The sequence below is a fragment of the Acomys minous genome, assembly GCF_964271855.1.
Source record: "Acomys minous genome assembly, chromosome: 14".
Classification (NCBI taxonomy): Eukaryota; Metazoa; Chordata; class Mammalia; order Rodentia; family Muridae; genus Acomys; species Acomys minous.
This window is the reverse complement of record NC_140496.1, coordinates 88,264,740-88,292,629: the sequence shown is the minus strand read 5'-3', so window position 1 is coordinate 88,292,629 and position 27,890 is coordinate 88,264,740. Positions and strand designations below refer to the sequence as shown.

The following is a 27,890-nucleotide window of genomic DNA, read 5'->3' as shown; positions in this document are numbered from 1 at the left end:
TGAGAGAAATAAGTCAGATACAGAAAGAAAAGTTCTGGCTGTTCACCCTCTCACACACATGGCTCACACACATGGACATTGCATGTAGATGATGCTTACTAGAAGCTGGAAAGTCGGGAGCAAGCTTCCTTAGAAGGTTAGATGAAGGGATAAGCAGTCAGGACTAAAACATTCAAATTTTTGAGGAACAGCAGTGAGGAGGGAGCTGGGTTCACAGTGATGTAGTATATATTTTGAATGACCAGAAGAGAATAACTGAAGTCTCGAAACACAAGGAGCAAGAGATGGCAATGTTACGCCCTGGGATAATTTGTACATATTCCTTCCATGTGTTTGAGTATCATATTGTGCCCCAAAGGGTAAGGAAATATAATCATTACCTGTTAATCAGAATTTTTTTAAAGTTTTTTTTAAATGGAGAAAGGCATTTATTTATTTTTATTAATTAAACACTTTTATTTTCATATACATTTATATTATTATACATGTATACAATAAGTTACCTGTAGTGAGAAGAACCGTGACACAATCAGGAATTATGTAAATGTTACATTCTTAGTGTTTTGGCTATTTGTATTTGACAGCCTTGAAGAAAACATCTTTCCTATCTTGGTGCATCTAAAATTCTAAATGTATCAACTAAATGTTATCAACTTAAAACATCTGTCTAGACCTAAAAACATCTTAAGCCCTAAACAACTAAGCTTCATTGTAAAACTAAACTATCTGGTCTTCAACCCCATCAGAGACTTAAGAAGGAATAAAAATGATTGCCTGAGTATACGGGGAGTGCAGATTAGTAGCTTTCCAAATGAGAAGGTGACAGAGACAGTTTGCTCCCTGAGCAGTCACCCAAAACTCTCTATAATGTTGGAGCATCATCTTCCCCTTTCTGGCCCAACATATCTGACAGACACATTTGTGAGGCAGGAACTATTGAGAACTTGCTTACCCAGGCTTGGTAGAGTTTGACTGTGGACTCTGCCTGCATCCAAGGTTGCCCTTTTTTAGGTAGAATTCTGTCTGTGATAGAAATGAGGACATTTTTCCCAGTGACTTTTTTTGCTACATTTGAAGCCATTTCCATGAGGAGGTTCTCTGATGCTCATCATCCTCTTTGAGGTAGGCTGAGTGTTACCAGGAGTTAACCTGTCTCATTGTCAGTGAATCTTTAAAATAATGAAAACATTTTAAATGCCATATTCTGTATGTCTCTGAGGTTTTTGAAGACCTTATCTAACTATTTTACCTTATCTTTCTATAGAATCATATCTATCTGTTGTGCCTAAGATGTATATTCTTGTGATAAAAATAGACTAGTAATTGATATGACCATGATTTGATCAACAAACAATTAACTTATATAACTTATTTATCCTAAACAACCTGCAATAGCACTTTCAAAGTATCGGAAGTAAACCGTGTATTATAATTGAGTTATATGGGCACAATACCTCCTATTAGAGTAGAAATATATATACTGTGTGTGAAGAATAAGCATGCGTTTGAATTCTATACCACTGTATCTAAAATTAAACTTATTTTGCATCTACATACAAAATTCTACACCAATGAATTAAAAATAACCTTGTGAGTGACAGTTGAGGCATTAAGTTTTTTCTATCTTCCTTATATATTTCTATATTCCCCCGTCTTTCTTTTCAACCCCTATCTTCAAACCCACAAATGTAAGATAAAGGAAAAGAGAGACATCGCTGAGTCTAACCAGGTTTTCTCTCTAAATAAGACCAATAATAACTTGTAACCAACTCCCATTGAAAATAACCCTCTATAGCCCAAGAAAGCAACCAAAAACCTACCTGAACCCCCTTAAAGGAAGTGAGGCATTGTTCTCTTAAGGTTTCTTCTGGCTGATTTGGGATGAATAATACCTTTGTAGGGGCCCAAATAAAATTGGGGAAATGGTTAAACAAACTAGGAATAGCATTTGTGGTCCAGTTTTATGTCTGTTCTACACTGGCTTGTTTACTAAACTATTATGGCGTATTTAAAAATCATAAAATCTCTAAAATATTGACAAGAGTCTGAAGGTGGCATAGATAGCTGAAAAGACAGATAATATGGCTATGATAGAAAATACTGTCCTTAACTGTCCATGCAGCACAAAGCAATACTTATCAACATTCCAAAGATATTTTTCTCAGAATTAGAAAAAGCAATGCTAAAATTTTCATGAAACTATAAAATATGAGAGGCAGCTAAAGTACCCTTGAACAAAACATAGCAAATAAGAGTTCTCACCGTACCTGGTTTTAAATCCTAGCAATGATTTGAACGTGATGGGCACGTTCTATTTAAAATGTATCCCATCATGAACGTGGCCGCAAAACAATACATTAAATTGTCAGCATGAACATTGACCTTTAATTTCCGTGTTTCCTAGCTCTGAATTGCTATTTATTGATTGGTCTTAGAATAGTGTTTACTTAAACTTTTTTCAAAAGTAAATTTTAATCCATTTAAAGTAGAATTTGATTTTAAGCTCTTAGAGCATTGCCTGTTTTGAGTAAATGATTAATAAATATATGTGGATGTTTCCATGAATTTATAACAGTAATCGTAAAACCATCTATTACTTTAAAAAGCCGGTTTGGACCAGATGTTTGTTTGTTTCTTGGCACAGCCATGCCTGGATGTGAATTCATTTTATGATTCACAGACTCCCCAAGGGCCCGTGGTGATAGGATTGAAGCCAGGCCAATTGATGTTTTAATCCTTTCTGTCCTTCAGGAAGAAATGGAATTAAAAACTAAGTTTCTGTTGTTCCGAATTTGTTGCACTGAGCTAAGATTGTAGATAGAACGTAGTATTAGGTTTTTGCTAATGGATTTATAATCTAAATTAGATATTCTGGATAGTGACCTTGGCAAACACAGGTAGAAGTGACAACTTGGTGAAAAGTCAGCAGTTCAGAGATGGTGACGTACTCATGCGTGGCATTTGCCGATCTTTACAGAGCTGCAGGACCCAAAGGTCAAGGTGCTGGATCTCTCTTAGTCTCCGTGTGTAACTTCACACACAGGACCTTGCTTTACTCTGTGTGTCTTCAAGGTGGCTCTTACTTCAGAGAGAAGATGGAGGGGTCTTTGAAAGAGGAAAAAAAAAATCAAGGCACTTCAAACTGCCAAAATCGAGATTGCACGGCACAATAAAATAGTGTGAGCACAGTGTATGAACTGCATCTAAACACTATCTTATAAAGCAGGCAAATGAGGAAGTTGAAGGGTCAACCTCACAAAGATATATTTCAAAGAAACAACACCCAGTACATTTTATTTCTACCTGACAGAGAAGGCAAATCCTTAAGATAAGTAACATAATAAGTCAATATGGTTTTGCCTGGTTGATAGTAAATTATTAAGTAACAATTTCATACATGTTAATTAACAAAAGAGCCAACAGCTGTTATGTACTAATACACATTTTGGGTAGTATAAATATACTCCACAATATAGAAAACAGAAGCCCCAAAGGTTCCTAGATTTTATGTGAAAGAGCCACACAAATCCCTTCCTCCTAAGTGGATGCTTAATTGGAACATATTCTTGGATGCCCTGGGCTAAAGACCTTAAAAGCCAGTAGTGATTGCAATTGCAAGTAGTAATTAGTGCAGAGATGCAGATAATTCCTGCAAGATTTTTCTCAGTGCTAGGAACCAAATGCAGGGGTCCACATAACCTGATGTTAGCACCTTACCACTGAACTGCACCCCTACTCCTGATAAGTTCAGAATATATAAAAGTAGGTGAGAAAGATGAGTGCTGTGTCTTTAATCCCAACACTCTGGAGGCAGAGTCAAGCAGGTCTCTGTGAGTTCAAGGCCATCCTGGTCTACAGAGTGAGCTCCAGGAAATCCAGGGCTATGCATTAGAGAGACCTTGTTTAAAAAACAAAACAAAACAAGTTTCTAATCTTAGATTGAGATCAGCAATTGTATGACTTTGATGACAAGGGAGTCTGTGAGCTATTTTGAGGACAGTGCTGATGACACAGAGTGAGGAATTTTCCAGGGCTGGTTGAAAGAAAGGTATAAAGTATAGCTGTGAAAGAACCAGCACAGTCACAGTGTTTGACAAGGTATAAAATTATTCATTCTTACAACCTCAGTGAGAGAACGTGCTTGCTTACCAAACTAACACATGTGCACAGTATGGAGAGCATACTGACCGAGCTCCAAAAGGAACAGCATGGAGACCAACGCACTATGTCCTTCCTCTTTGCTCCAATAGACTCTGATGACAAAAATTTCAGCCTTCACCTGAAGAATCCCATCAGCACTTCTCCTTTCCCTCCCCCACTCCCCAATTTTGTGTGTGTGTGTGTGTGTGTGTGTGTGTGTGTGTGTGTGTGTGTGTATGTGTGTGTGATGTATATTGTGCGGGTGTGAGTGGAAGTCAGAGGTAAAAGATGGGAGATGGCTGTCTTCCTTGATGGTGGTGCACCATTTTTTTTTTGGAGACAAACTTCCTAGTACACTGTTCTAGACATGTTGGTTACAACCCTTTTAGGAGTCTCATGGCCCTTTCACAAGGGTCACCTAAGGCCATCAGAAAACATAGATATTTATAGTATGATTCATAAAAGTAGCAAAATTATAATTATGAAGTGACAACAAAAGCAATTTTATGGTTGGGGGCCACCACAACGTGAGGCACTATATTAAAGGGTTGCAGCATTAGGAAGGCTGAGGACCACTGGCGGAATACAATCTGGAGTTCATGGATCCTATCAAGCTACACACTGGCTGGTTGGTGAGCCCCAGGGATTCTCCTGTCTTTGACACATTGGAGCTGGGATTACAAGCACATAGCATCACAACTTGCTGTTCAAGTGGACTGATGCAAACACAGGTCTTCTTGCTTGCACAGCAGGCGCCTTGCCTACTGAGCCATCACCTGTGTCCCAGGTGTAGCTTTTGCCCATGTCCATTGTTACTTACTTTGCACTCTTCCTTTACCTGGATGTGGGTGTCTCTCTTGTCTGATTTTGATGAGCTCTTTCAACAGCTCTGCTCATCACCTTTGAAGCTCTTTCAAGGCAAGCTTACTGATCATCTGGCTACCCATCCATTGCCTCAATCACAATAAATACAGGGCAGATGGCACCAAGCCTTGTTCATTGTTTTTTATTAGCCTCAGCTGATCCTACATCAATGTAACTGTATCCTGAATAAACACAATTTGGTTGTAAAAGGTGAAATATTTTTTTTAAACTAAGACCAAATCTGAGTGCGTTTCTTACCACACTCAGATAGTGGGCTATCACTCTCTCTACCATCTGTCTTCTGTTCCATTTCTGAGGACATAGAAGGTACTCAGGAAATATTTGATGAAAGAAAATAAGTAATGTTTTATGAGCAATGTAACATGCAAGAATGAGCACACTGGGTTTTGAGAATATGCATGAAATTATAACACGTGAAAAATCTTTAACTAGTATATTAATTTCAAAGAAAAAGAGGAAGAAGTGCCCAGCACACTTATTTTCCATTGCTTTTAGAACATCTGTTGTTTAAAACAGCTTTGAAATAACTATTTGAAAAAGATATGGTCTGATTTCTGCTGTGAAAGCAGTAAAATATTCTATTTTTAATTTACTGTGTAATGTGCATGTTAGACACATTTTTCAGATATCCACAGAGGCCAGAAGATGATGTCAGGTCCCCTGGAACTAGAGTTACAGGAAGTTATGAGCAGTCTCATGTGAGTGCTGGGATTGGAACTCAGGTCTTCTGGAAGCAGCAAGTGTTCTTAACCACTGAGCCACCTCTCCATCCCAACAGTCAAATAGTCTAAACTCAGTGGCACATGCCTTCATAGAGGGCAGTTAATACAGATACCATTAGGTCTAAATATTCCCATTCTTGTTTGTATTGAGAAATACAGCTATATAACTCAAGCCAAACGTTTTTGTTGCTGTTTAAGACAGAGCTATAAACACACCATTGCAATTTCCATGATGAAAATCTATACATTTATGCTCTATACATTCACATTTAGAAACCCTTGATGAGCATGTTCACAGAGTAGGGTGAGGGCAGCGGCATGGGCTGGCAGGGAAAATCCTCGCTGTTTAGCCGGAAGAAGCCCGGTGCACATAGTAGTTTGCTTCTCATCAGCTGGCGCTCAGTGTTTCTGCTTCTTCAGAATGACAGGCTGGACGTGGACGCTTTGTTTAGCAACATTGAATCCGTGCATCAGATATCAGCCAAGCTACTGTCCTTGTTGGAAGAGGCCACAACAGACGTGGAACCGGCCAGGCAAGTAATCGGTATGTTTATTCTCTCCTTCAGTTCTACAATACAACAGGAAATAGTATTTTAATAACCCCTTGGTACTTTGGTTTTATGTTCCTGACTCACAAAGCTTCCCAGGAGATATATAAATGCTGAATCCATCTTCAGGCTCATTGTAATTACACAAACTCTATGTTTATCTCCAAATGGGTTTATAGCCATTTGCTGAGGTCCCTCAGTTGCACTGAGCACAGACAGAATTTGCTTTCTCTCTCCTTTCCAGATGGTCTTTCGTTTTGTTTTCTGACTAGTACTTCCTCAGTCCTTAAAGAATTAAATATTTTGATAGCTATTCTGATTTCAGTAACAATGGATTTCTTTTTATCTTAAATCTATTAATTGACTGATCTTAAAATGAGAAGTATATGATGTCTGAAGAACTAACACATCTATATTCCCAATGTTGCTTTTAAATAACCATGTGTTTGTGTGTGTGTGTGTGTGTGTGTGTGTGTGTGTGTGTGTGTATGTAACTTTGACAAGGTTTTTAAAAAATGACTACAGAAAATATCATGTGAAAAAATATTCTGCCTAAAGTCTATTCTCTGCATGTCTTGAACACTGCAGATAACTCCTTGAAGGAGGTTTATATATCTACACATAGTGCTGTGTAGCCTAAGAGATTACTTTGCAATTACATATATATATATATGTGTGTGTGTGTGTGTGTTACATGTTATAAAAATATTAAAACAACTGAGTATGTATAGGGTAAGGATGAAGGATTGTTATATATTCCTCTAAACCCACTGTCTCTCCTGCCACTGACTACTGTGGTTAATCTATGTGAAACATCTCTTTGAGGCACATCCACATGTGTCTGCACACACACACACACACACACACACACACACACACACACACTCACTCACTTTCTATCTTTAGTGAATCTTTTTTTTTTTAGTGGAAATTAGCTATAGAAAAGAACAAAAACGTGCTTAATTAGCATCCATGCAGGTCCAAAATTTAGACAGCAAGCTAAGCTTATGAAAAGGTAAATGAAAAGATTCAGTCAGGCTTAAATCTCATCTTTCTTTGTGATTCAACATCCACAATAAACTGTGATAGTGTTTTCCTTCTGCATACAACTGTGCACGTTTTCACTTTAGTAGAGATTGGCCGCCATTTATCCATCCATCTCATGAAGAGTTATGAATAGCAGCATGCTTAGTGAGGAAGTTGCTCTGCGTCTCTGTTGGACACAGTGGAATGGAAAGATCACCACTGACCTTCCAAAGCTCTTGGTAAAATTGCTCCTTGAAGCAAAGGTGTGTCTGATACAACATCAGAGTGCTTTCATGCTACTACAAACCATCAGCGAGAAATTTTTTGGATAGAGATCAAGGAAGGACTACAAGATATTGTGTAGGTCTAATGGCATTGCTACTGTTTTGACATGCATGGCCCAGGTTGAGCAAAAGATATTCTTCAGAATTTTCTTTCCATTTAGTTTTTAACAGAGAGTAGAAGGCATGTGTAGAAAGTGGTGATTAAGCTGGTGTGAAGGGGCCATGTAAAGGACAATAGGGAATACATCTGGGGGGAGGGTTACAGCAAAGGACAGAGGATACTGAAAATAAGATGGAAATTCATGGTGATTCAACCTCTACATCTGTCTCTTTCATGGGAAGCTGTGAGAGGCGGGGCCCTTCACTGAGTAAAGCAGTTGGCTACAGTACGCTGGCATGCAGCCCCTTCCTTCCCTTGCCCTTTGGAATGCCACGTGCAGGGCACTGACTGATATAACAAGGACACTTGGCCAGAGCAGCTAGAAGCGGTCCCCGGGAGGTGTATTCGATGCTGCAAACCGTTCCATCATCATGAGGTGCAGCAGCTAGGTGTGCCATGGCCTACGCTGAGTGGCACACATTATGGCCAATAAGAAGCATGGGGCCACCAGGATGTCATTCAGCGGAGCCGGTGGGATGTGCAGGAATTTACAGATTAGATGTAAGGGAAATGTGTGTAGGCAGAAGAGGCCGGCAGCTTTGCACGGGAGCTTCCACAGGTTCCTGTAGAGTGAGGCAGGCCACTTGCATGCTGTACATCCACCACTCCCGTTCTATTGTGCAATGAACCCCTCAGGAATAAAGGCTTAGTGTATTCATATAACGTAAGTACTGGGTTTCTGCTTCTCAAAAAAGTTGATGGGGAGGATATGAAAATCAGAATACTTACCCCACATATAGGAACCTTATGTTGCCATCACTGAGCACAAACCAACCAACCAGGAGACAGAAATCTGCCGAGGAAGCAGCAACGTTCAGGTCGGAAAATATTAGTCATTGCCTTTGCAAGATTGCTCAAAACAGGTGATTGGACACAGACACACATAACTGCTTCGAGTGTGTTTATGAACTGCTCCAAACGGCCAGATTGTTCATGTGCATCAGATAATAGTTGGCCAGCATTAATTTCACTCAACTTTATATTCACGGCTCCTGGAATCCATAAAGTATATAAAAGCAGTGGCTATTAATGAGGTGACACCACTAATAGAGGCTTTGCAGTGAACTGATGGGTATGTCTGTCAGCTGGTAAAGCAAGTGGGATACCTGTTCACTCTAATAATGGCTCAATTTTTAAACCAAAATTGCAGAGCCAGAAACTAATCCAGGGAAATTTATTATTCAAAATTGATTGTCTGGTCTTATTGTAAATGTTACTGTCACCAAGACTTAAAATTCAACATCGTAGAGGCTTAGTGGTTAAGAGCACATATAGTTCTTACAGATGACTTAAGTTCACTCCTGTTCAGTGGCTTCAACTTTAGCATCCCAACACACTCTTCTGGCCTCTATGGGCACCTACACACTCAAGTGCATGCACACACACACACACACACAAACATGATTATGATATTGTGAATGCAAATGACAATCTGAACACACATAGGTAAAAGCAATGGATCACAGAAAAACAATATTTTTACTAAAAAAGAATCTATAGTGAAGAAACCAACTGTGGTATGCAGATAGTGAAGCTGGTATTTTATTCTCATAAAAACCTCTCAAAATTTATGCAGATTTTTCTATTCATAAAAATCACATGCATGTATGTGGCAGGCACTATTTGAAGATAAAATTTGCTGTTAAACTATCAAACTGTATTATGTATGGAAGTCAACACCTTCTATGTTGCTGTTCACTTAATCAGACTTTGGAAATGCGAAGGTGCCCATGGTGGCTGTGGGCTGGTTGTTAGAGAGACCTATGGAATGGCATTGTAGTGTCACCTGTGGAATGGCATTGCAGTGTCACCTGTGGAATGGCATTGCAGTGTCACCTGTGGAATGGTATTGCAATGTCACCTGTGGAATGGCATTGCAGTGTCTTTAGAAGCAAGAGAGGGTTTTTAATTAAGCTAGTGAGCAAACAAAAATTAACTTCAGATTTTTGATGTTCACAGGTTGCAATTTTGAAGCACAGATTGTAATCAAGAAGACACTGGACTTTATCCTTACCAAACAATGAATGAGCTTACAAATTAAACAATACAAGCTCATGTTGCATAAAATATTCCTGAAATTCTGAAATTGAACTTCCATACATTTGGCTTTTGGAAAGACACTTTTGATAAAAATAATTCTAATTTATTTTATTTTATTTCATTTTTTGAGACTGTGTCTCACTCTCTTTCTCAGGCTGCCCTCTAAATCATTGTGTTTCCCCCCCTCCCCCGCCTCATCACTTGAGTGGTAGGATCAGAGACAGGAATTGCCATGCTTGGCTTGATGCCCTTCTTTACCAAGATAAAATTATACTGTGTACTAGATTTTATGTCACATTTTGAAAAATATTAAAAATCATGAATAAAAATAATTGGTAAGTTTTTCTATTTGTATAAGGAAAGAAAAGAAAAGAAAAGAAAAATACAGGAAATTTGAAAGCATTTCTGCTCAAATAAATACATCTTTTAATGTTAATATGTATAATTAGAATTTTAATATTTTCCATTTACCTGAATCTTCTGAGCTTATTGGAGGTATTTACAGATTATTTTCCAACTTAAAATATGGTTCATAAATTTGACAAGTTTTGGTGAGAAGGCTCCCTGGGTGAGCTCACTTGCTGCATAGCACAAGAAAGGGAAAGCACTGGGAATCCCCAGTTCCCATGTAAAAAGCTGGGCACAACAGAGCACACTAGTGCTGTGTGCTGAACAGCAGAGACAGGGGCATTGCTGAAGCTGGCTGGTGGCCTGTCTAGCTGAGAAGTAGGCAGTGCCAGATTCAGTGAAAGACTCTGTCTCAAAGGAGTAAAGCAGGGAGCAAGAGAGGACGTCCTGTGTCCTCCTCCTCTGACCTCCACACACACATGGACAGGCTCACAACCTGCAGACACACTTGTAAACGTGCATATTTGAGACACACACACACACACAAACAAACAAACATACAGACATAAATCTAGTACTGAATTATAAATTATATAACACAGTGAGTAGCAACAAACATATTGACCCCAAATGGGCCCACAGAGACTGAACCACCAACCAAAGAGCATGCGTGGGTTGGAACAAGGCTCTCTGCCCATATGTAACAGTTGTGCATCTTGGTCCTCATGTGGGACCCTTAACAGCAGGAGCAGGGGCTGTCTCTGAGTCTACCGCCTGCCTTTGGATCCCTTTGCCCTAACTGGGCTGCCTTGTCCAGCCAGAATAGGAGAAGTCCCACTGCAGCTTGATATGTCAATGTGCTTGATATCCATGGGAGACCTCCCCTTTTCTGAGGAGAAAGGGAGGACAAGAGGATTCGGGGAGGGGAGAGGGAGGAACTGAGAGAAGAGGAGGGAGGGAAGCTGTGATCAAGATGTAAAGTTATTTAATCAATGAACTAACTAATTCATTCATTAATTAAAATCTCTCCAGTAGATGTCAATTTATAAAGACAGAAGTAGAGGAAAAAGAGAAATCCACCAGTAGGCAATCATCATAATAACTGTGTCCTATAGAAGCCACTAATAAATGTAATATAGACTGAGTGAAAGTTAGAGAACATAGATTTCAAAGTGTCACTGTTTCTCGACAAGTAATTTCAGACATCAAAAGGGAACATGGTAACTTTATAGTAAGAAACCTACTTTAACCAATTGATCAAGGTCAAACGGCAGGAAATACCAGCCTCATATCATGCTTATACTTTCAAATTTACTAGTCATGAATCTATAATTGGAAAGATTACAAAAATATTTCAGAAAATTAAAACAATAAAGGCTATCATTTTTAAAGCGTCAGCTTGAGCTTTGCTTTTCTAGCCTCACGGCTGGTTTCAAGCTGGCCTTGTGACTCTAATATACGGAAGCAGTGAGGTTTCATAACTGCATGACGAGTTCTTCTCTGTGGTCATAAAGAGAGAAGCCCTAGCAACCCAGCCATTCCTAGAGAAACAGAAATGGCCTTAGAAGGCAACTGCCATTCTCTTCAGCCAGCTGACCAGACACTGTTGACCCAGTTGACTGTAGCCATGCAGCTAAGTCTGTCAGCAACACAGGGAGACAAGCCATCCTGCTGAAACTGTGCCCAACCATCAACCCAAGGATGCTGAGCACACCGATGCTTTTAGTCTTTTTAGTTTGATGTTTTTGCATAACAATAGTTCACTCATATAGAATCACAGAGGAAAAAAAAATATTTCAACTCAAAATGCTGAGAGAAACTTCTTTTCTAATGTGGCTTTTGGATTCGGACTTGACTTGTTCAGAAGGGTTGCAATTCCATGCAAAAGACACCCTTGATGAGAAAAGGGTAAAGGTCCTGTGTCAGGTCTGTGTGGGAAATTCTTGTAAAGTTCTTCAGGATTCCAGTGTGCCGTAGACACAGCGCCATGAAGCCTCCATGATCCCCCACCATGGCACATACATCAGTGCAGAGTTCAAGGGCAGTCCCATCTCTAAATCTTTTCGCACTTAGATTTCATAAGATAAATTGATTGGGTGCGTTGTTTCCAAAATCATGTCACCACAAAATGAAAAGCACAGGTGTCCCATCGCTGTGTCTTCAGACAGCAAGAATAAGAGTGTGTGACTCATAACTACAGTGCCAGATTCACTAGATACCGCGATAAAATGAGGAGGAGAAATTTACTCAACAAACCTTGGTGTTTGGATGGGGTTCAAGTTTATAAATAGATGCATGTTGCTTACAGATCTGAGCGCTTTGAGGGAACAGTACAGATTCCAGTGTCAAAATAGAAAGTAGGTTTTAAAATCTATACTGAATCTAGAAAGGAAAGGTGTTTTAAAATCTCTATAGAGGAACACATGAGCTTTGGTTCTTGTTTTTATTTAAATAGAAAATATTCTATGACACTTTATGAAAATAGCAATTAAATAAAATAAAGATGGTACAGAATTTAAGGAGATAATAGTATACCTGTTAATATCAGGTTACTTTGGATTCCATCTCTTTCTAAAGCTAGATCTTAGGCAAGTTATGAAACCTCACTGAAGTGCAGCTTCATATCTGGAAATTGAAGGCTGTGGTATTTGCTTCATATGAGTTTTATAAGGATTCAATAAAATCAGTATTGGAGCAGGAGTGATGGCTCAGAGGTTAAGAGCACTGTCTGCTCTTCCAAAGGTCCTGAGTCCATTCCCAGCAACAGCATGGTGGCTCACAACCATCTATAATGAGATCTGGTGCCTTCTTCTGGCATGCAGGCTGACATGCAGGCAAAACACTGTATATATAATAAACAAATATTTAAAAATAATAATAAAATCAAGTGTAAAGAATACACAGTGTTCTTAATACACATGATACAACTATTTGCAGTTGTTCTAGCCATGTTAAGTGTACACATCTATCTTTTATATAAGAATTGAGTATAATGCAAAATCTTTTTGAAAGTTTTAATCATGTTTTACAAACAAATAAGATGTACATTATGTAGTTTCTCTATGCCTCATGATACCTATGCTCTATAACTCATATACATAATGATACATTTTACTTTAAGAAGAGAGGTTTAGCCTACCATAAGCCATGACTATGGCATAGTTAGTGGTAATTTCAGAAGCTGCTTTCCCAAAGACTGCCCTTGATGAACCATGGCTTCCAGCTTGCATACTGCAAAGTAGTCTAGACCCACACTGACCCTGACTCATACAAGCAATGGAAATGATACTATATCATAACTGGGATAAGCTCCAAGAATGTAGACCAATGTCTGCTTTTGTAATTGTTTAATGGCCATTAAGTTTTAATATTGACTTATTATTTTAATAAATCAGCAGTTATACCTTAACCAGCATTATACTCAAATGTCCACACAGAGAGACTATGATATATTTAATTTGCCTAGAGCACAACAGTAAGCAATAATTACTCCATCCTAAAACTGCAAGCTAGTATAGTTTCTTCCCATTCAGACTTCCCACACTATACTTGCTTTTTACTCATCTCCTATGTCCAGTGCATTTCTCCTGGTGTTTCTTGGTCCTCTCCATTTGTATCCATCCTGTCCTTCCTGTTCTTTCTCCTCCCTTCACTAGACCAAGATGTCCCACCCTTTTCTCTGTATTGCTCAGCATTGGCTAGTTGGCTTTTATTGGCAATACAGAGAACAAATGGTGGCATGTTTACAGAAACTCGAGACAGGAGATACTTAGAATAAACATCACAATGCAATGTCCGATTGAAACCAGATAGTGGGGTAGAAAAATCAGCATTCGAATGAACAAGGGTAAACTGTACACTGTCCATAAGAACATTAGGCCAGTAGTAATGATGCCAATTAAGAAGTTTTTCTACCTTGATGCAAAGATGATGTAGGGAAACCACATGGAGAGAGGGAGAGAAATGGGCTCAGCCATCCCAGTATTCCAGCAAAGCCAAATGCCTGCTTTTCTGTCAAGGGACCAGACTTGTGAATGGGCCATCTTGGCTATCACTGTCCAGTGATGTCTTCCTACAACTGCATCCTCAGAGAACAGGAGTTCAAAGAACCACTCAGCTGAGCCTAGTAAGCACATAAAATGATAACTGAAAATCAAAATGATTATTTTAATCCAATATTTTAATGTAATGTAACAAACCACTTTGGAACAGTGGTTGGTACATAGCACTAGAGAACCCACCTAGTGATTGTTTTTTTTTTATTTTATTAATTTATTCAGATTACAACTCAGTTGTTATCCCATCACTTGTATCCTTCCATTCCTCCCTCCCTCCCACTTTCACCTTATTCCCCTCCCCTAGGTCTATGATCGAGGAGGACCTCCTCCCCCACTGTATGGTCATAGGCTATCAAGTCTTCTCTTGGTAGCCTATTTTTTCTTTCTTTGAGTGCCACCAGGCCTCACCACCAAGGGGAAGTGGTCAGATATGGAGCACCAGAGCTCATGTCAACCTCAGTCCTGCTCTCCACATAACTGTGGAGAACGTCCTGTCCATTGGGTAGATCAGAGTAGGGGTTCAATGTTTACTATTGTATTGTCACTGGATAGTGCAATAGTTTGAGCAGAACCCCCTGGGCTCCAATCCACCCATTACAATGTACTTCTTGTAGGTTTCTAGGACCCTCTGTGTCCTTCTATTTCCCCATCTCCTATATTTCTCTTACCTAGAGTCTCAGTAGGATGTCCTCACATCTATCCCAATCTCCTGGTAAGTGAAGACTTTCGTGGGATGTGCCTTTTGGACTAGTACCTAATTATAAGTGAGTATATACCATGTGAGTCTTTCTGTTTCTGGGTTAACTTACTCATTATGATCCTTTCTAGTCCCATCCATTTGTCCACAAATTTCAGGATTTCCTTGTTTTTAATAGCTGAGTAGTGTAAATATACCACAGTTTCTTTATCCATTCTTCAGTTGAGGGGCATTTAGGCTGTATCCAGGTTCTGGCTATTATGAATAAGGCTACTATGAACATGGTTGAGCATATTTCCTTATTGTGTGATGGAGCATTTTCTGGGTATATTCCAAGGAGTGGAATAGCTGGGTCTTGAGGAAGCCCTATTCCCAGTTTTCTGAGATAGTGCCAGATAGATTTCCAAAGTCCACCTAGTGATTATTGTTGTCTTAAATATGTTTGCACAATTGTGATGCTTTAAAATATTTTAAAGAAAAAAATATTTTAAAGAAGACTGTCAAGAATATGCTGCAGTCTGCTTTCCACACTTACCAGTGTATAGAAAAAAGGAGGAAGCTTGTGAAAAGGAAAGTGCAATTTCTGATATGCTTTTTCCTGAGGGCCAGTCTATACTAAGAAGAAGGTAGAGTTTCCCATATCTGAGGTTCATAAGTTAGCCACTGTTGTTCTACAGCAGTTCTGCATCCTCTTAAAGCTCTGTCTCTTGCAACATGTAAGAATCTTCTCGGGGCAGTGAGAGACTCCTTTGTTAGATGAAGTGTTGTTGAGAATTTGTGCTGTGAAGCCCTATAGGAAATTCTTCAGTGTGGCTCATCAGAATAAGTTCCCCAAGAGAGGGAGGGAGAGGGAGGGAGACCGGAAGGGAAGAGAGGTGGGGAGCAGGAGGAGAGGGGAGATGGAACGGGGAGGGGAATACACACACACACACACACACACACACACACACACACACACACACACACACACATTAATAGAAGGCCAGCAGCTTACTGGAGTATACACAGTCAGTGTTGAGAGAGACACAGATGAAGAGCTGAAAAATCATAGAAATTTTCTCACACATAAGCAGTGGCAGGAAAGCTGTCAGTTCCAGAGAAAACACTGAAAATATGGGGTTTTCATGGTCAAGGACTCAAAAGTCCATACCAAAAAATAAGACTTGTGAGGGGGAGGTTGCTAGGCTGGATTGTTGGGGTTGGACCCCCAATCACCTAGGTGAGGTCCTCAGGATAGGTTTGGGGGAATTCTCAGAGTTATTTCTTGCAGTAATAATAAAACAAAGTTGGCTGAGTGAAAAAAAAAAAGGCCTTGGGTTCTAGTCTCTGGGAAGAGTAAGTTCTAGGATGCTGTGCTAGTGGCTAAGTGGAGAAACAGCTGAGCTGTGACAGGGGCACTGGAAGGCTGAAGGCGGATTTGAGCAAATGTGAAGAAATCAGACACTGTGTGGGATGTGAACAGAAACACCATCCTTCCGGGATCTGGGCAGCATCAGCATCTATCCATCCTACGGGAAGCTAAAAGCTGATGAGCACAGTGGGAGCCCATCCTGGTGGTGCACAAAGGTCAGGAAATAGCACAGCCTTTGGAGGAGACAGATAACGGCCTTAATTGTGGCTGCATCGCTGCAGCTCAAGCTGTGGCAAGACCACTTGTATTGGTGATGATTGCATTTGCCTGTTCCGGGTAGGAAACTAACTAGGTGGAGCTAAAATAGACTCATTTTTCTCCCGCAACAAGAGTCTCCTATTGCTGTGATCCAGGATCTGTGTAGCTCTTTGCAGCTTTTTCCTACAAACTCTATGTCTCGTAGCTTTAAATTTGTGGCTCCATGATAGCTGTTCCAATTTCAGGCACTACTTCCCTTAAGAAGCAGAAAAACTACTTCCTTGGTGAAGCCTTTGTGAGCCATTTCCTGTCTGTTCACACTCCCCATGAATGTTCACCAGTTTGTCTTGCCCGGCTGCTAGACTGTCTCCTGTGGTTGGAAATTCTAGGAGGATGCCACCTCAATTTCAGAAAGGCTCTATTTTTTGAGAGCCTAGCCCTACAACACACATGACAGTTTCCCAGAGCTTTGACATGGTGATGTCACACAAAGGACACCCACCTCCCATCTCCTTGGTACCTGTTTTCCTCAGGGCCCAGTTTCCATCACTGGTCCCAATTCTGTACCCATCTTTGACTCCTAAAATCACTCACCTGAAAATGTGGTTCCTTCCCCACCAGGACTTCAGAATTACAAGCAAAATGGCTACAGTTTTCTGAACGTCTCTTACGCTATTGCTTTTACTGAAATATTTTTGAAACCAGAAGCAAATTATCCTGAGCCCCAGGAAATAACCTGAACTCATAGCTCCAGGCAGGAAAACACACTGAAGTCTCACTTTATTTTAAGAATTCATGTAAGTTTCCAGCCTGCTTTCCTGAAAACATCGTTTTTCTTAAAACACCGTAACAGAACCGATCTCAAGGGATACACCTACCTTAATCTCATGGAAGCACATCTCACTTGCCACCTGTATTTGCTTTGAACTGTACACTCTGCCTGGGTCCCCTGGATGCCCTCAGCAGTACCCACGGAAAGGAAGGGTAAAGCCGAGGACTGTGGCTTCCTTAAATAGCATCCACTCTTCCGGCTTCCTCTCACTTTCCCTCCTCACTCTCCTGTCTTAGAGAAGAGAGTACATCCAGGAAGGGGGCAGGGAAGACGCTTGGTTGGCTAACCTGCCTTTAGTCCATGCAGCCGAGCTCCCTCCCAGAGGAGTATATAACCAGGCTACAGGAAGCGCACCTTGGATCTTCTGCGTGCTACAGGCAAGGCTCTTTCTGTTGGCAGTGACGTGTCTAAGCTTTGTAGTCCAGGAAAGTGACACCTAAAAGCTGAGAGCATCATACCCAGATCTCCAGTCTTCTTTCCAGACACAGGCCACATAGATCCTGGCTCTGGGAGCCATCCCAGTCCTTCTCTGCATTCTGAATACTCTGTCTTGTCAAACAAGCTTTACTTAAAACCACAGAAAACTTTTGAGCCATAGCTCAGACCTTTGATTTTTTTTCTCTAAAAATAATGGAATTGAAAAAAATAGAATTGAATAAAACAAATCAATGGTAACAACATTTTTTCCGTATATGTAAAGCTGCTTTTACCAAAAATGTATTGAGATATACACTTCATGACAGCTATTTCAATTCAATTTTTAAAATATAGTCCAAACCTATCAGGGATCTTGTTCCTGTAGAAGATTGCTTCTCTTTGACTCAGCAGCCAATTAATTGCCTGTAGCTCTTCTTCTAGGGCTGGGGTCAGACCTTTAATTTTTAACTGAAGTTCTTGTAAAAGGTCATCTATAGCTTATTTTTAGAATTAAATTTGTAATGTTTATGGCTATATACAATTCACTTCTTTTTTTTTTTTTTTTTTTTTTTTTTTTTTTTTTTGCTTTTTGAGACAAGGTCTCTCTGTGTAGCCTTGGCTGTCCTGGACTCGCTTTGTAGACCAGGTTGGCCTCGAACTCTCAGCAATCTACCTGCCTCTGCCTGGCAAGTGCTGGGATTACAGGCATGTGCCACCACGCCCAGCCTCACTTCTTACTTTAAACTTTTCATAGGTAAATTTCACATTTCGTACATTTTAAAAACAAACTGTTATGGGTCAGTATTTCTCCTGAAATATTTCCTTCAAAGAGAAGGAAAGAAATACAGTGTATTGGTTAGAGTCCAGTTCACCTGGGAGGAAGGATAAAAACAAAATTAAAACATCTGTGGTGTAAAAAGAGATGCTTATTTCTCTGATACAAATGCCTGGAGTCTATGTTCTCACGTCCAGTTGGTGGCAGCTTTGCTTTGTCTTCAGGTTTTCGCATCACAGAGAAATAAGTGCATTATTTCTCCAAAAGTATTTGGAGCAACAAAACTTTCTATTGCTTTAGGAAAACAGTGACCTGCAGCCAGGTGAGGGGAGGTGAAGAGGACACAGCAATCTCAAATTTTAATCTCTTCCCTCTTAAGCCATTCAAAGGTTCCACATGCATTCCCCACCCCCACCCCACCCCGCACTATCTCCTAACCTTTATACTCACAGCTCCCTAGAGACTGGACATGTCCTCTCTGTGCTGCCCAGCTCCACTAGTGCACTTTCACATGGCCCAGTGGATGCAAGCTTAACCCTTCTTTCTCACCCTTAGTGGCTTAGAGAAGCCATTTGAACGAAATGTTGGTTCTTTGTGTCCACAACACAAGCTATTGTGCTCAGTGCAAAACAGTCACCTAGTAAAAAATCTTTGTTAAAGAAATAGGAGCTAAAAAGAAAAAAGCACATTGGTTCCCTTTTGAGCCACCATTTTACTACAAAGCCTAAAATAAGTAGCTTCCTTGAATATTATAGCTTTACCCGAAGCTTGCATACGGACAGAGGAAATTTAGTGTGATATAGATTCCGCACCACACAGTATGTATGACCCATCATGTGCGGGGGGGGGGGGGGGGGTGGAGGCATGGGCTTATAAAAGAAAAGATGAGTCAGCAAGAACATGAAAACAGAATCTCACCGGTGAGAGGCAACTGCCATACAGGAATATACCAGGACACAGACTGCATTTGAGAAGTTGCTTTTTTTTGGTCTTTTTCTTTTCTTTTCTTATAATTTATTCAGATTATATCCTGAATGTTATCCCCTCACTCTTCCAGTTCCCACCCTCCTTCCCTCTTCCACCCTATTCCCCTCTCCTAGACCTCTGATTGATGGGGGGGGGGTCCTTCTCCTTCATATTCTGACCACAGCCTATCAGGTCTCATCTGGATAGCCTGCGTTCCCCCCCAAGCCCCCCCCTGTGTTCCCACAGGGCCTCTCCACCAAAAAGCAGTGATCACCAGAGCTCCTGTCTGAGGCAGTCCCCTGCTCCCCGACACACACACACACACACACACACACACACACACACACACACGGAGAATGAGCTGTCTATTGGCTTCATCTGAATAGGGGGTCTAGGCTCTCTGTTTGCAATGTTCTTGGTTGGTGCATCAGTTTGTGCAGGGCCCCCCTGAGTCCAGATCCGCCAGCCTTGGTAGTCTCCTTGGGGAGCTCTTGATAACTGCCCCCTTGCCCTGTCTTTCCATCCCCCATCTCTTCCGTACAACTTTGCCCTGAGTCCAGCTGCCAGTCCTAGTATCTATCCCAACCCCCTGGGGGTGGAGACTCTCAGAGGACATCCATGTGAGTATATACCATGCGTGTCTTTCTGGGTCTGAGTTACCTCACTCTGCTGCATGATTATCTCTAGTTCCATCCATTTGCCTGCAAATTTCAAGATTTCTTTGCTTTTAATAACTGGTAGTATTCAGTTGTGTAAATGTACCACAGTTTCTTTTATCCATTCTTCAGGTGAGGAGCATCTAGGTTGTTTCTAGATTGTGGCTCTTACACCCAAGGCTGCTATGAACATAGTTGAGCAAATGTCCTTGTTGTGTGGTGGAGCATCTTTCAGATATGTGCTCAGGAGTGGTATGACTGGGTCTTGAGGTATCACTATTCCCAATTTTCTGAGAAAGCACCAGATTGGTTTCCAAAGTGGTTGTACAAGTTTGCACTCCCACCAGCCATGGAGGAGTGTTCCCCTTTGTCCACATCCTTGCCAGCATGTGCTGTCACTTAAATTTTTGATCTTATGCATTCTGATAGGTCTAAGATAGAATTTTAAAAGCATGACAAAAAACAATTGGTTCTTGGTTGAGCTTTTTTTTGTTTTGTTTTGTTTTCCTCTGATGCAGGATAGTTGCTTTTAGGGAATGTCACTAAAAAAAAAAGTCTTTGGTTGTAGAATTTTTAAAAAGAAGATGATAAGTTTTGTTTTATAAGATTCTGGCTCCTTTGTGTCAGGCAGCCAGAGTGAAATTACCTTCCCCGGTCTTGGTTCCCTCCTTTCTCCACTCCTAATCACCCTTCCAGAGCACACACATTAGACTGAGCAGTTGTCCTTCACCGTTGCAGAAACGATGCCAAGATTTACGTTACCGTGGAAACAGAATCACTTTTGGCCGCGAGACACCTTGCTTCATCAGCACTATTATGAAGCCGAATGGGCTGGAAGGGAAATCAAATATTCTGCCCACCAGCGTTACAGCTGGCCTCTGGGTGAATAAATGACTTTCAATTAGAGTACTTAAATATATATTTTAGCTTCAATAATTATTATTAGAGCACCAACAGAATTTTACTCAGAGAGTTAAAAAAAAAAAGGTGGGGTGAGGGGGACTTTTGCTATTAAGGGGAAAATGGGAAATTCTGGGACACGTCTGATAAAGAATGTACAAGGGGATGTGCAAGTGATGATTTACCTACATGTAAAGCAATGATTATCTTTGTTTTCTAACATTATGATTTGATCATATGAAATTTGTCAGGCTGTCCTTTCTTCCTCCTCCTCCACCTTCTCCTCCTCCTTTTCTTCCTCCTCCTCCTCCTCCTTTTTCATCTCTACTCTTTGTCATATGAATACACATATTTGTAGCTTCATCTTGTGTGAAGATGTGTGGGTTCAGGTGCCACGGAGCCTCTTTCCGAGCCTGCCACTCATCTCATTTCTAGGTCTTAGATCTGTCCCAAACATCCCACTTGCTACCTGGTTGTACTACTTGGAGTCTCTCTTTAAAACCAAGCTCAAATTCACTTGCCTTCCTGTCTTAGTTTCTGATGTTAACTGTTTCCTTCTGTGTGTACCTGCTGTCTTAAAGGGCAGATCTTCAGGACTTATTCTAGAGGAAAGATTCACCCAGTTAAATCCCAGAAACAGCAAGAATCCCTCATCCTTTCAGCTGTAAAGATATGCAGTTCAGTGGGTTAATTGCAAATCAGTTCAGTGAGATGAACTGCAAATCACCCAAATACCTTCCCCCTCCCCAATCTAGCTACAGGTACAGAAAAATCCCATATGATGAGAAGGAAATGAAAGTCTTTTATTGGCTGGATATACACTATAGATAAGTAAGATTCTCTAGAAATGTCCCACATAATGTGAGGGAACATAGGTGCAAAAAATTAAAACAACAAAATCATTCCCCAAATCAAAACACAAGCCCTGGCTTCTGATTCTGACTTTAACAGTGTTCCCATCGCAGCCAGTGTTCCAGGAGAGTTCTCGTGGGTGAGGACTGAAACTCAGGAACACTATCTGGCCTGGCTTTGTCACCTCCTGGCAGGACTTGAGAAAATTCATCTATTTGCTTCCAATTCAGAATTATTCGTCCTAATTCATATGGGTAAATAGCCTCTTTTCTCCTTATGCATGTAGAGAAAGAAGCGGTTATGTGTATAAGACACCTTTAAAGTGCTCAAAACAATCCAGTTTCTGTTGGAAGATTGGTTTCCTCCTACATTATATATAGCAGGTCTACTGATCTGCATCACTGGTGACCATCACTGCTGATCAATCCAGCGATTGCACTCAATTCAGCTTTCAAATTAGTACCGATCTCACATTTACAAAGCTTTTGAGAACAGGTCCTGTCTGTCTCACGTTTCCTGTGTGTTGGAGTGGGTGATTAAATCAGACCATCATCTGGCCTCCGTGAGGCCCACTATTTACATCTCTAATTTTTACCACAACACTGAAGAGGACTCACTAAACGTCTGGACACAGTGAGTGAGCCCAAGCTGTTTCATGACGTTGCTCTCCTGACATAGCTTCACAGTACTAACCAACTGAGCTTGACTAGGGACAGCGAACCATCCTTTCTTGTTATTGTATAGAGGGACATGCTCTGTCTGTCTAAACTCACTTTAAAATCTGTTTTTATGTTTATGTCACATGTATGCAAGTGCCCACAAAAGCCAGCAGAGGGGGCTGGATCCTTTGCCCTGGAGTTAGAGGTAGTTCGTAGACACCTGCTGTGGGTGTTGGGAACCAAATTAGGGCCTTCCAGAAGAGCAGCAATCACTCTTAACTATTGAACCATTTCTCCGCCCACTTGCCTTTCTGTTTTATCTAAATTCTACTGTTTACCATCCAGAGAATCTTAGGAAATGTTGTTAGTAGACTAAACATCAATAAAACCACATACCTTTTATCTGGTTTTATCTCCCATTGTTTTGCTAAATCAACAAAATCTTTTCCCCCCCACTTTGAGCATTTATTATGCATGCTCTCTGCCCTGAGTTTTGCATATACTACCTCTCCTAGCTGTAATGCTATCTCTATGAGACTGAATCTCTTATAGCTGGTAATGTGTACACGAGGGAGCAGTCAGAGAATTAAAATCATCATTTTAAGTCTCAAAGCCCGTTGGTGGCACAGCTTGATGTGAGCATGGGCAGACCACTCCAATGTGGTCTGCTCTTAACTGTGATTCTGTTATGCTTAACAGTCATTTGCTTTATACAAGGAATAAAAGAAGGGGAGGAAGGGAGGCATTGTGAGAAAGAGGAGAAAAAGGAGGGGAAGGAAAGGGGGGAACTATCCGCTCTATGTCTAGCACACTTTCCAAATAATCTGGGCATCAGGTAGGACGGACCTAACTTGCCACACTACTCAACACGGAGTAACAGTGCATGAAGTGTGACTTTGGTCTAATGAGGTCATTTGTCTCTGTTTTGCATTGCTCAGGAGAGGTATTCTTGCAGATTAAAGGACCAATGGAGGATGTTTACAAAATCTATTGCTATCACCATGATGAAGCGCACAGTGTTCTGGAGTCCTATGAAAAGGAAGAAGAGCTGAAGCGACATTTGAGCCACTGTATCCAGTCCTTAAAGTAAGGTCTTTTCAGACAGGGATTTCCACCCATTCTCATTGCTTAGCAGGAGCCGTTTGAAATCGACAGAGATGAAAGGTCATATACAGCCAGCATTTTACAGGGCTTGATTAGACGTTTGCTTTATTAATTGATTCCCCAATCAATTAATAATCACACATATCATCTTCTGTGAATAGGAGACTGTGAGCCTATGTTTGATCTGACATTTTAGATGAAACTGACATCACATTACATGTATTGCTTTCCAGCACATGCAGCTTAAAGCTAAATACACTTTCCCTTTTTCTCATTTTTCTCTAGTGTTTTCCTGTGAACTTTAACTCTTAAGGGCTGTATACTGTCAAAGGGGCTGGAAACTGTATACCGGGCTGCATCTGGTCAGGGGTTAACAAATTTAAGGGAGCTGAGACGTGCAAGTCAGGATGCCACCTCTCAGAAACTCCAGTCCTCCTCTGGAGGGTTCTACGTGTGGACGGAGAGTGAGTCCTACTTGGATAGGAGAAGTTTGTAGCATTGTGGCAGCACTGAGGTGCAACGGGGATGCTAAATGAGGCTGCAGTGGTGGAGACTTTCCAGGCCTTAGAACAGAAAAGGAGTTTTAATTTGCTTCCTATGGCTTCAAAAACAAACAACAAAACAAAAATCTTCAAGAAAATTTCAACTTTATTGCCCTCTACTGACCAAAATGTGCAGATCTTCAACATTTTTTCCCCATACCTTGAGGAGGAAAAATATGAACATTTATTGAAGGCCGCTGCTGTGGTGTGTCTACATCTAGGTCCCAAATAAATAGCAAACAAGCAGACAGATAAATAAATCAAACTTTATACTCTCCAGGGAGACTGACATGCTCAGATAACTGGTGCGTGTACAGTGAGCAGTGCTGGCTAATTTTGACTATTTCCGTGTAGGTCAGTGTTACCATATCAGCTTGAAGAAAAATTAAAGTGTGAAACTGTATTTGCCTAAATAAGTTCATATATGAAGGATAGATCCTCTCTATGGACAGGTAGTTTCATCCTCACGGAAGGATAATGATATCCTGCATACAAAAAGCCTCCTCATCTGGAGTACGATGTACGTCTAACCCAATAGATATGTATCTTGGGTCAATTTCCTTCAGGGTCTAGAAATGGTAGGAAAAAAACCCAAAAGATCACATAACACATGACGAACGGGCTCCTTCCGTTACATTCTATCTAACCTCAGGGCCCAAGGGACCTGGACAGGAAGCTGTTCAGCTGAGGCCCACAGTCCTCCTGACCACCTCTCAGCAGGGCTCTGATGACCATAAGCAATGAGGGTTTGATTCCCAAGAAAGGACCAGAGCCTGCTACAGAAGTCTCTATGCAGCACGGCTCAATGCCATTTTCCTTAAAAGCAGTTAAAGATAGAGGTAATTTTGGAATGTCAAATTTACTTTCAGACCTAATAACTTGTTTGGCTTCTTCTTTTTTTTTTTTTTTAAGTTTCAAAATTATTACCACACCACGATGTGTCCAATTTTGTGTATTCAAAACCATTTGGACTTTTAAAAATAATTTCACCCGCCAGAAAGTGTTAAGGTACAGAATGCACAAAATCCAAATGAAACAGTATTGGCAGAGCTATTTCTTAAGGGAAAGAAAAATCAAAATAAAACAGTTTAAGTTACAGCTATTTTCCCCATAGTTGCCTTTCCATGAAAATAAAGTTAATGGTGAACTGTGCAGGTCTGCCTGGAGGCTGAGAGCTGTGGCGTTATTGACGTTGCTGTAATGCTGACCTCAGCTGAGATAAAGCTTTAAATTCTGAGAAACAGGTTTCCAAACAGGTTTATAGGCCAAAGAGAGTCCGGAACACCCTCAGGGCTTGGTTCCCCTTGCTAAGTAATCAGTCAGAGCTGTTACTGTCGCCCTGCCTTTTTCTAGTGGCTAAATAAAGGAGCGGCCGCCATTTCTGATGAGCAGAGCCACAGCCTCCGTTTTGGACAGTAATAGAGCTACTGGATGAGGTGGTTTGAAGCAAAACACCCACGTGAGAGGCAGCTCCATCCCTCTCAAGCTAAAGTGGATTCTTAAAGCGACTTAGGTTACATTTTAAGCAAAATTTAAATATGTTTATTGGGGGCCTCATAAATATTTATTGAGTACTAGATAACGTTGAAAATAGTTTTTAATATATAATAAGCCCCTCAGGAATATAAACTCCAGTCAGAGATAAACCCGGCTGGAAAGCTTACCCAGCAACGCAAAGTTTATTTACTTCATTCACCATACGGAGGTTCAGTTCAAGACTAACCTCCAACAGGGTGGCAGCGATACTGCCTTGCTCTGTAGTGAGCTTAGGAACCTTGATTATTGTTTGAAGCCCGTTTTCATTCAAGAAAGCAAAGAATATTTGTATCCAGAAATTTAGTTTTGAAGTGTTACGGCTCTATTTCTCGGTGCGTGAGTTCCACAGTGCCAGATACACCAAGAATGTGTATTAACAGCGAGTCACATTTTCAGAAGAGCAGAGAAAGATGGTTCCATCATTAAGAATCCTTGGCTGCTTTTACGGAGGACCTGGGTGTGCATTCCAGCATCCACACGGTGCCTCCCAACCATCTGTACTCCAGCTCCAGGGAATCTGGTGCCCTCTTCTGACTTTTCTTGGCACCTGACATCCATAGTCACATGGAACATATACATACATTAGGCAAGACACTTATGCACATAAAATAAACCTTTTTTTATTGAAATTATCCAGCAATTCAGTGTGTACCTGCACCTACAACCTAGAAACTGGACCCTTGCAAGTTCTTTTTATTCAGCAAGGAGTGTTTAGCTGAGCAGCACAAATGATTGCTTAGGATTGCGGACAATGCTGTATTAATAGAGTAGAGTCTCTAAGGATGCAGGAGTTGTCAACTGAGGGCCTTGTTACCTCGCCTCTTTGGAGGTATTTATGATTTCTGAGCTAGGGGAAGAAGCAAAAAACTGGATAGCTATTTAGCAAGTGTAGGTATAATTAGGACAGCCTGTCTGCTGCCTTCTTTCTTAGGTTTTTCAGTTAGAAATGTTACTAAATTCACTCTCACATGTCAGTGGCCTTAACAGGTCTGTCTATTTTGTAATTAAAATAATAACAAAGGGACTTTACTAAGTTTTTTTTTTTTTGGTGTGTGTGTGTGGTTGGAGTCTAGCCTCATGTCTTAGTGTTATGAATTAATCTGTATTTATATAATGATATGCTAACAAAGGTCTCATCCTCAGGAGAAGGAAAACCACTTGTTTTCTGGTCATCTAGACATTCTGATCACGTTGCTCTTATGGCGTTCCCACTTGGAAAAGCAGCAAAATGCTCCAGCCGTACAGAGGCTATGGGGCTGCATTTTTACGTATTCACCACCTCGTGTTTTTATTCTAAACCGAGGGTGCTGGGTAAAAATCAATACCATTTTTGGAAATTTTTTCAGTACCTTTTGGTATGACACTGTTTAAAAACAGACTATACTCTTTAAGGAATAGCTACATAAAACATTTAATTTGTGAGTCAAATTATAAAGAGCCCAGCAAGAGAGGGAAGGTAATTCCTCTATCCCATAAAAAAAGCTAAACGGACACTGCCAAACTTCTCCCAAGATTGTCTGTGGCTGGAGTCACCTGGAAAGCTTCACAATCTATTATTAAAAAGAATGGTTCCTCTGTAGTAGTGAGACATCCGGGCGAAGTTATAATGCGGTGCTCCTCCTTGCAAGGTGCAGCTCCCTCTATTAGAAAAATGCCAGGGCCCTTGATATAGAGCGGTATGTTACATCAAACACATGCTTAGTTTTTATTACAATTTTAAGTTGTTTTGGCAAAAGAGAAAGAAGAGTTCCCTTAAAAACAAATGGTTTCTTTCTATTTCAGTGTATTTACTTCCTAAATACCATTTGTCCAATTGTTTCTTTCAATGAAAAAAATGTAGTTTTATTATTATCATGTTTTACTAATTTTATAATATATGATCTACAAAAAAAACCCCACCACCAACAGACAAATAAAAAACCAAATCCTAGAACAAATGCAATTCTTCATTGGGGAAGATACAAACTAGTGGAGGAATGTGAACATGAAGGAATGTATGGAAGGGCAGTGATTTCTTTCAATACAGATTTCTTTAAATATCAAGTGATAATTTTCTAAAATTATAACAGGTGTTAATAGACAATGCAATTTTGTCTTTGGTTGCCATTTGGACATTTTGGACTCAGAACCCAGT

At 40.5% G+C, this 27,890-nt stretch overlaps 1 protein-coding gene across 1 annotated transcript in view; it reads left to right on the top strand.

Annotated features, from left to right (window-relative positions):
- Nucleotides 1–27,890, top strand: part of ARHGEF38 (Rho guanine nucleotide exchange factor 38) — a 123,771-nt gene that overhangs the window by 55,887 nt on the left and 39,994 nt on the right. The window contains exons 3-4 of the mRNA XM_084757391.1: nucleotides 6,168–6,291; nucleotides 23,513–23,660. Coding sequence (XP_084613517.1) covers nucleotides 6,168–6,291; nucleotides 23,513–23,660 — 272 coding nt within the window. The remainder of the gene's footprint in view (nucleotides 1–6,167; nucleotides 6,292–23,512; nucleotides 23,661–27,890) is intronic.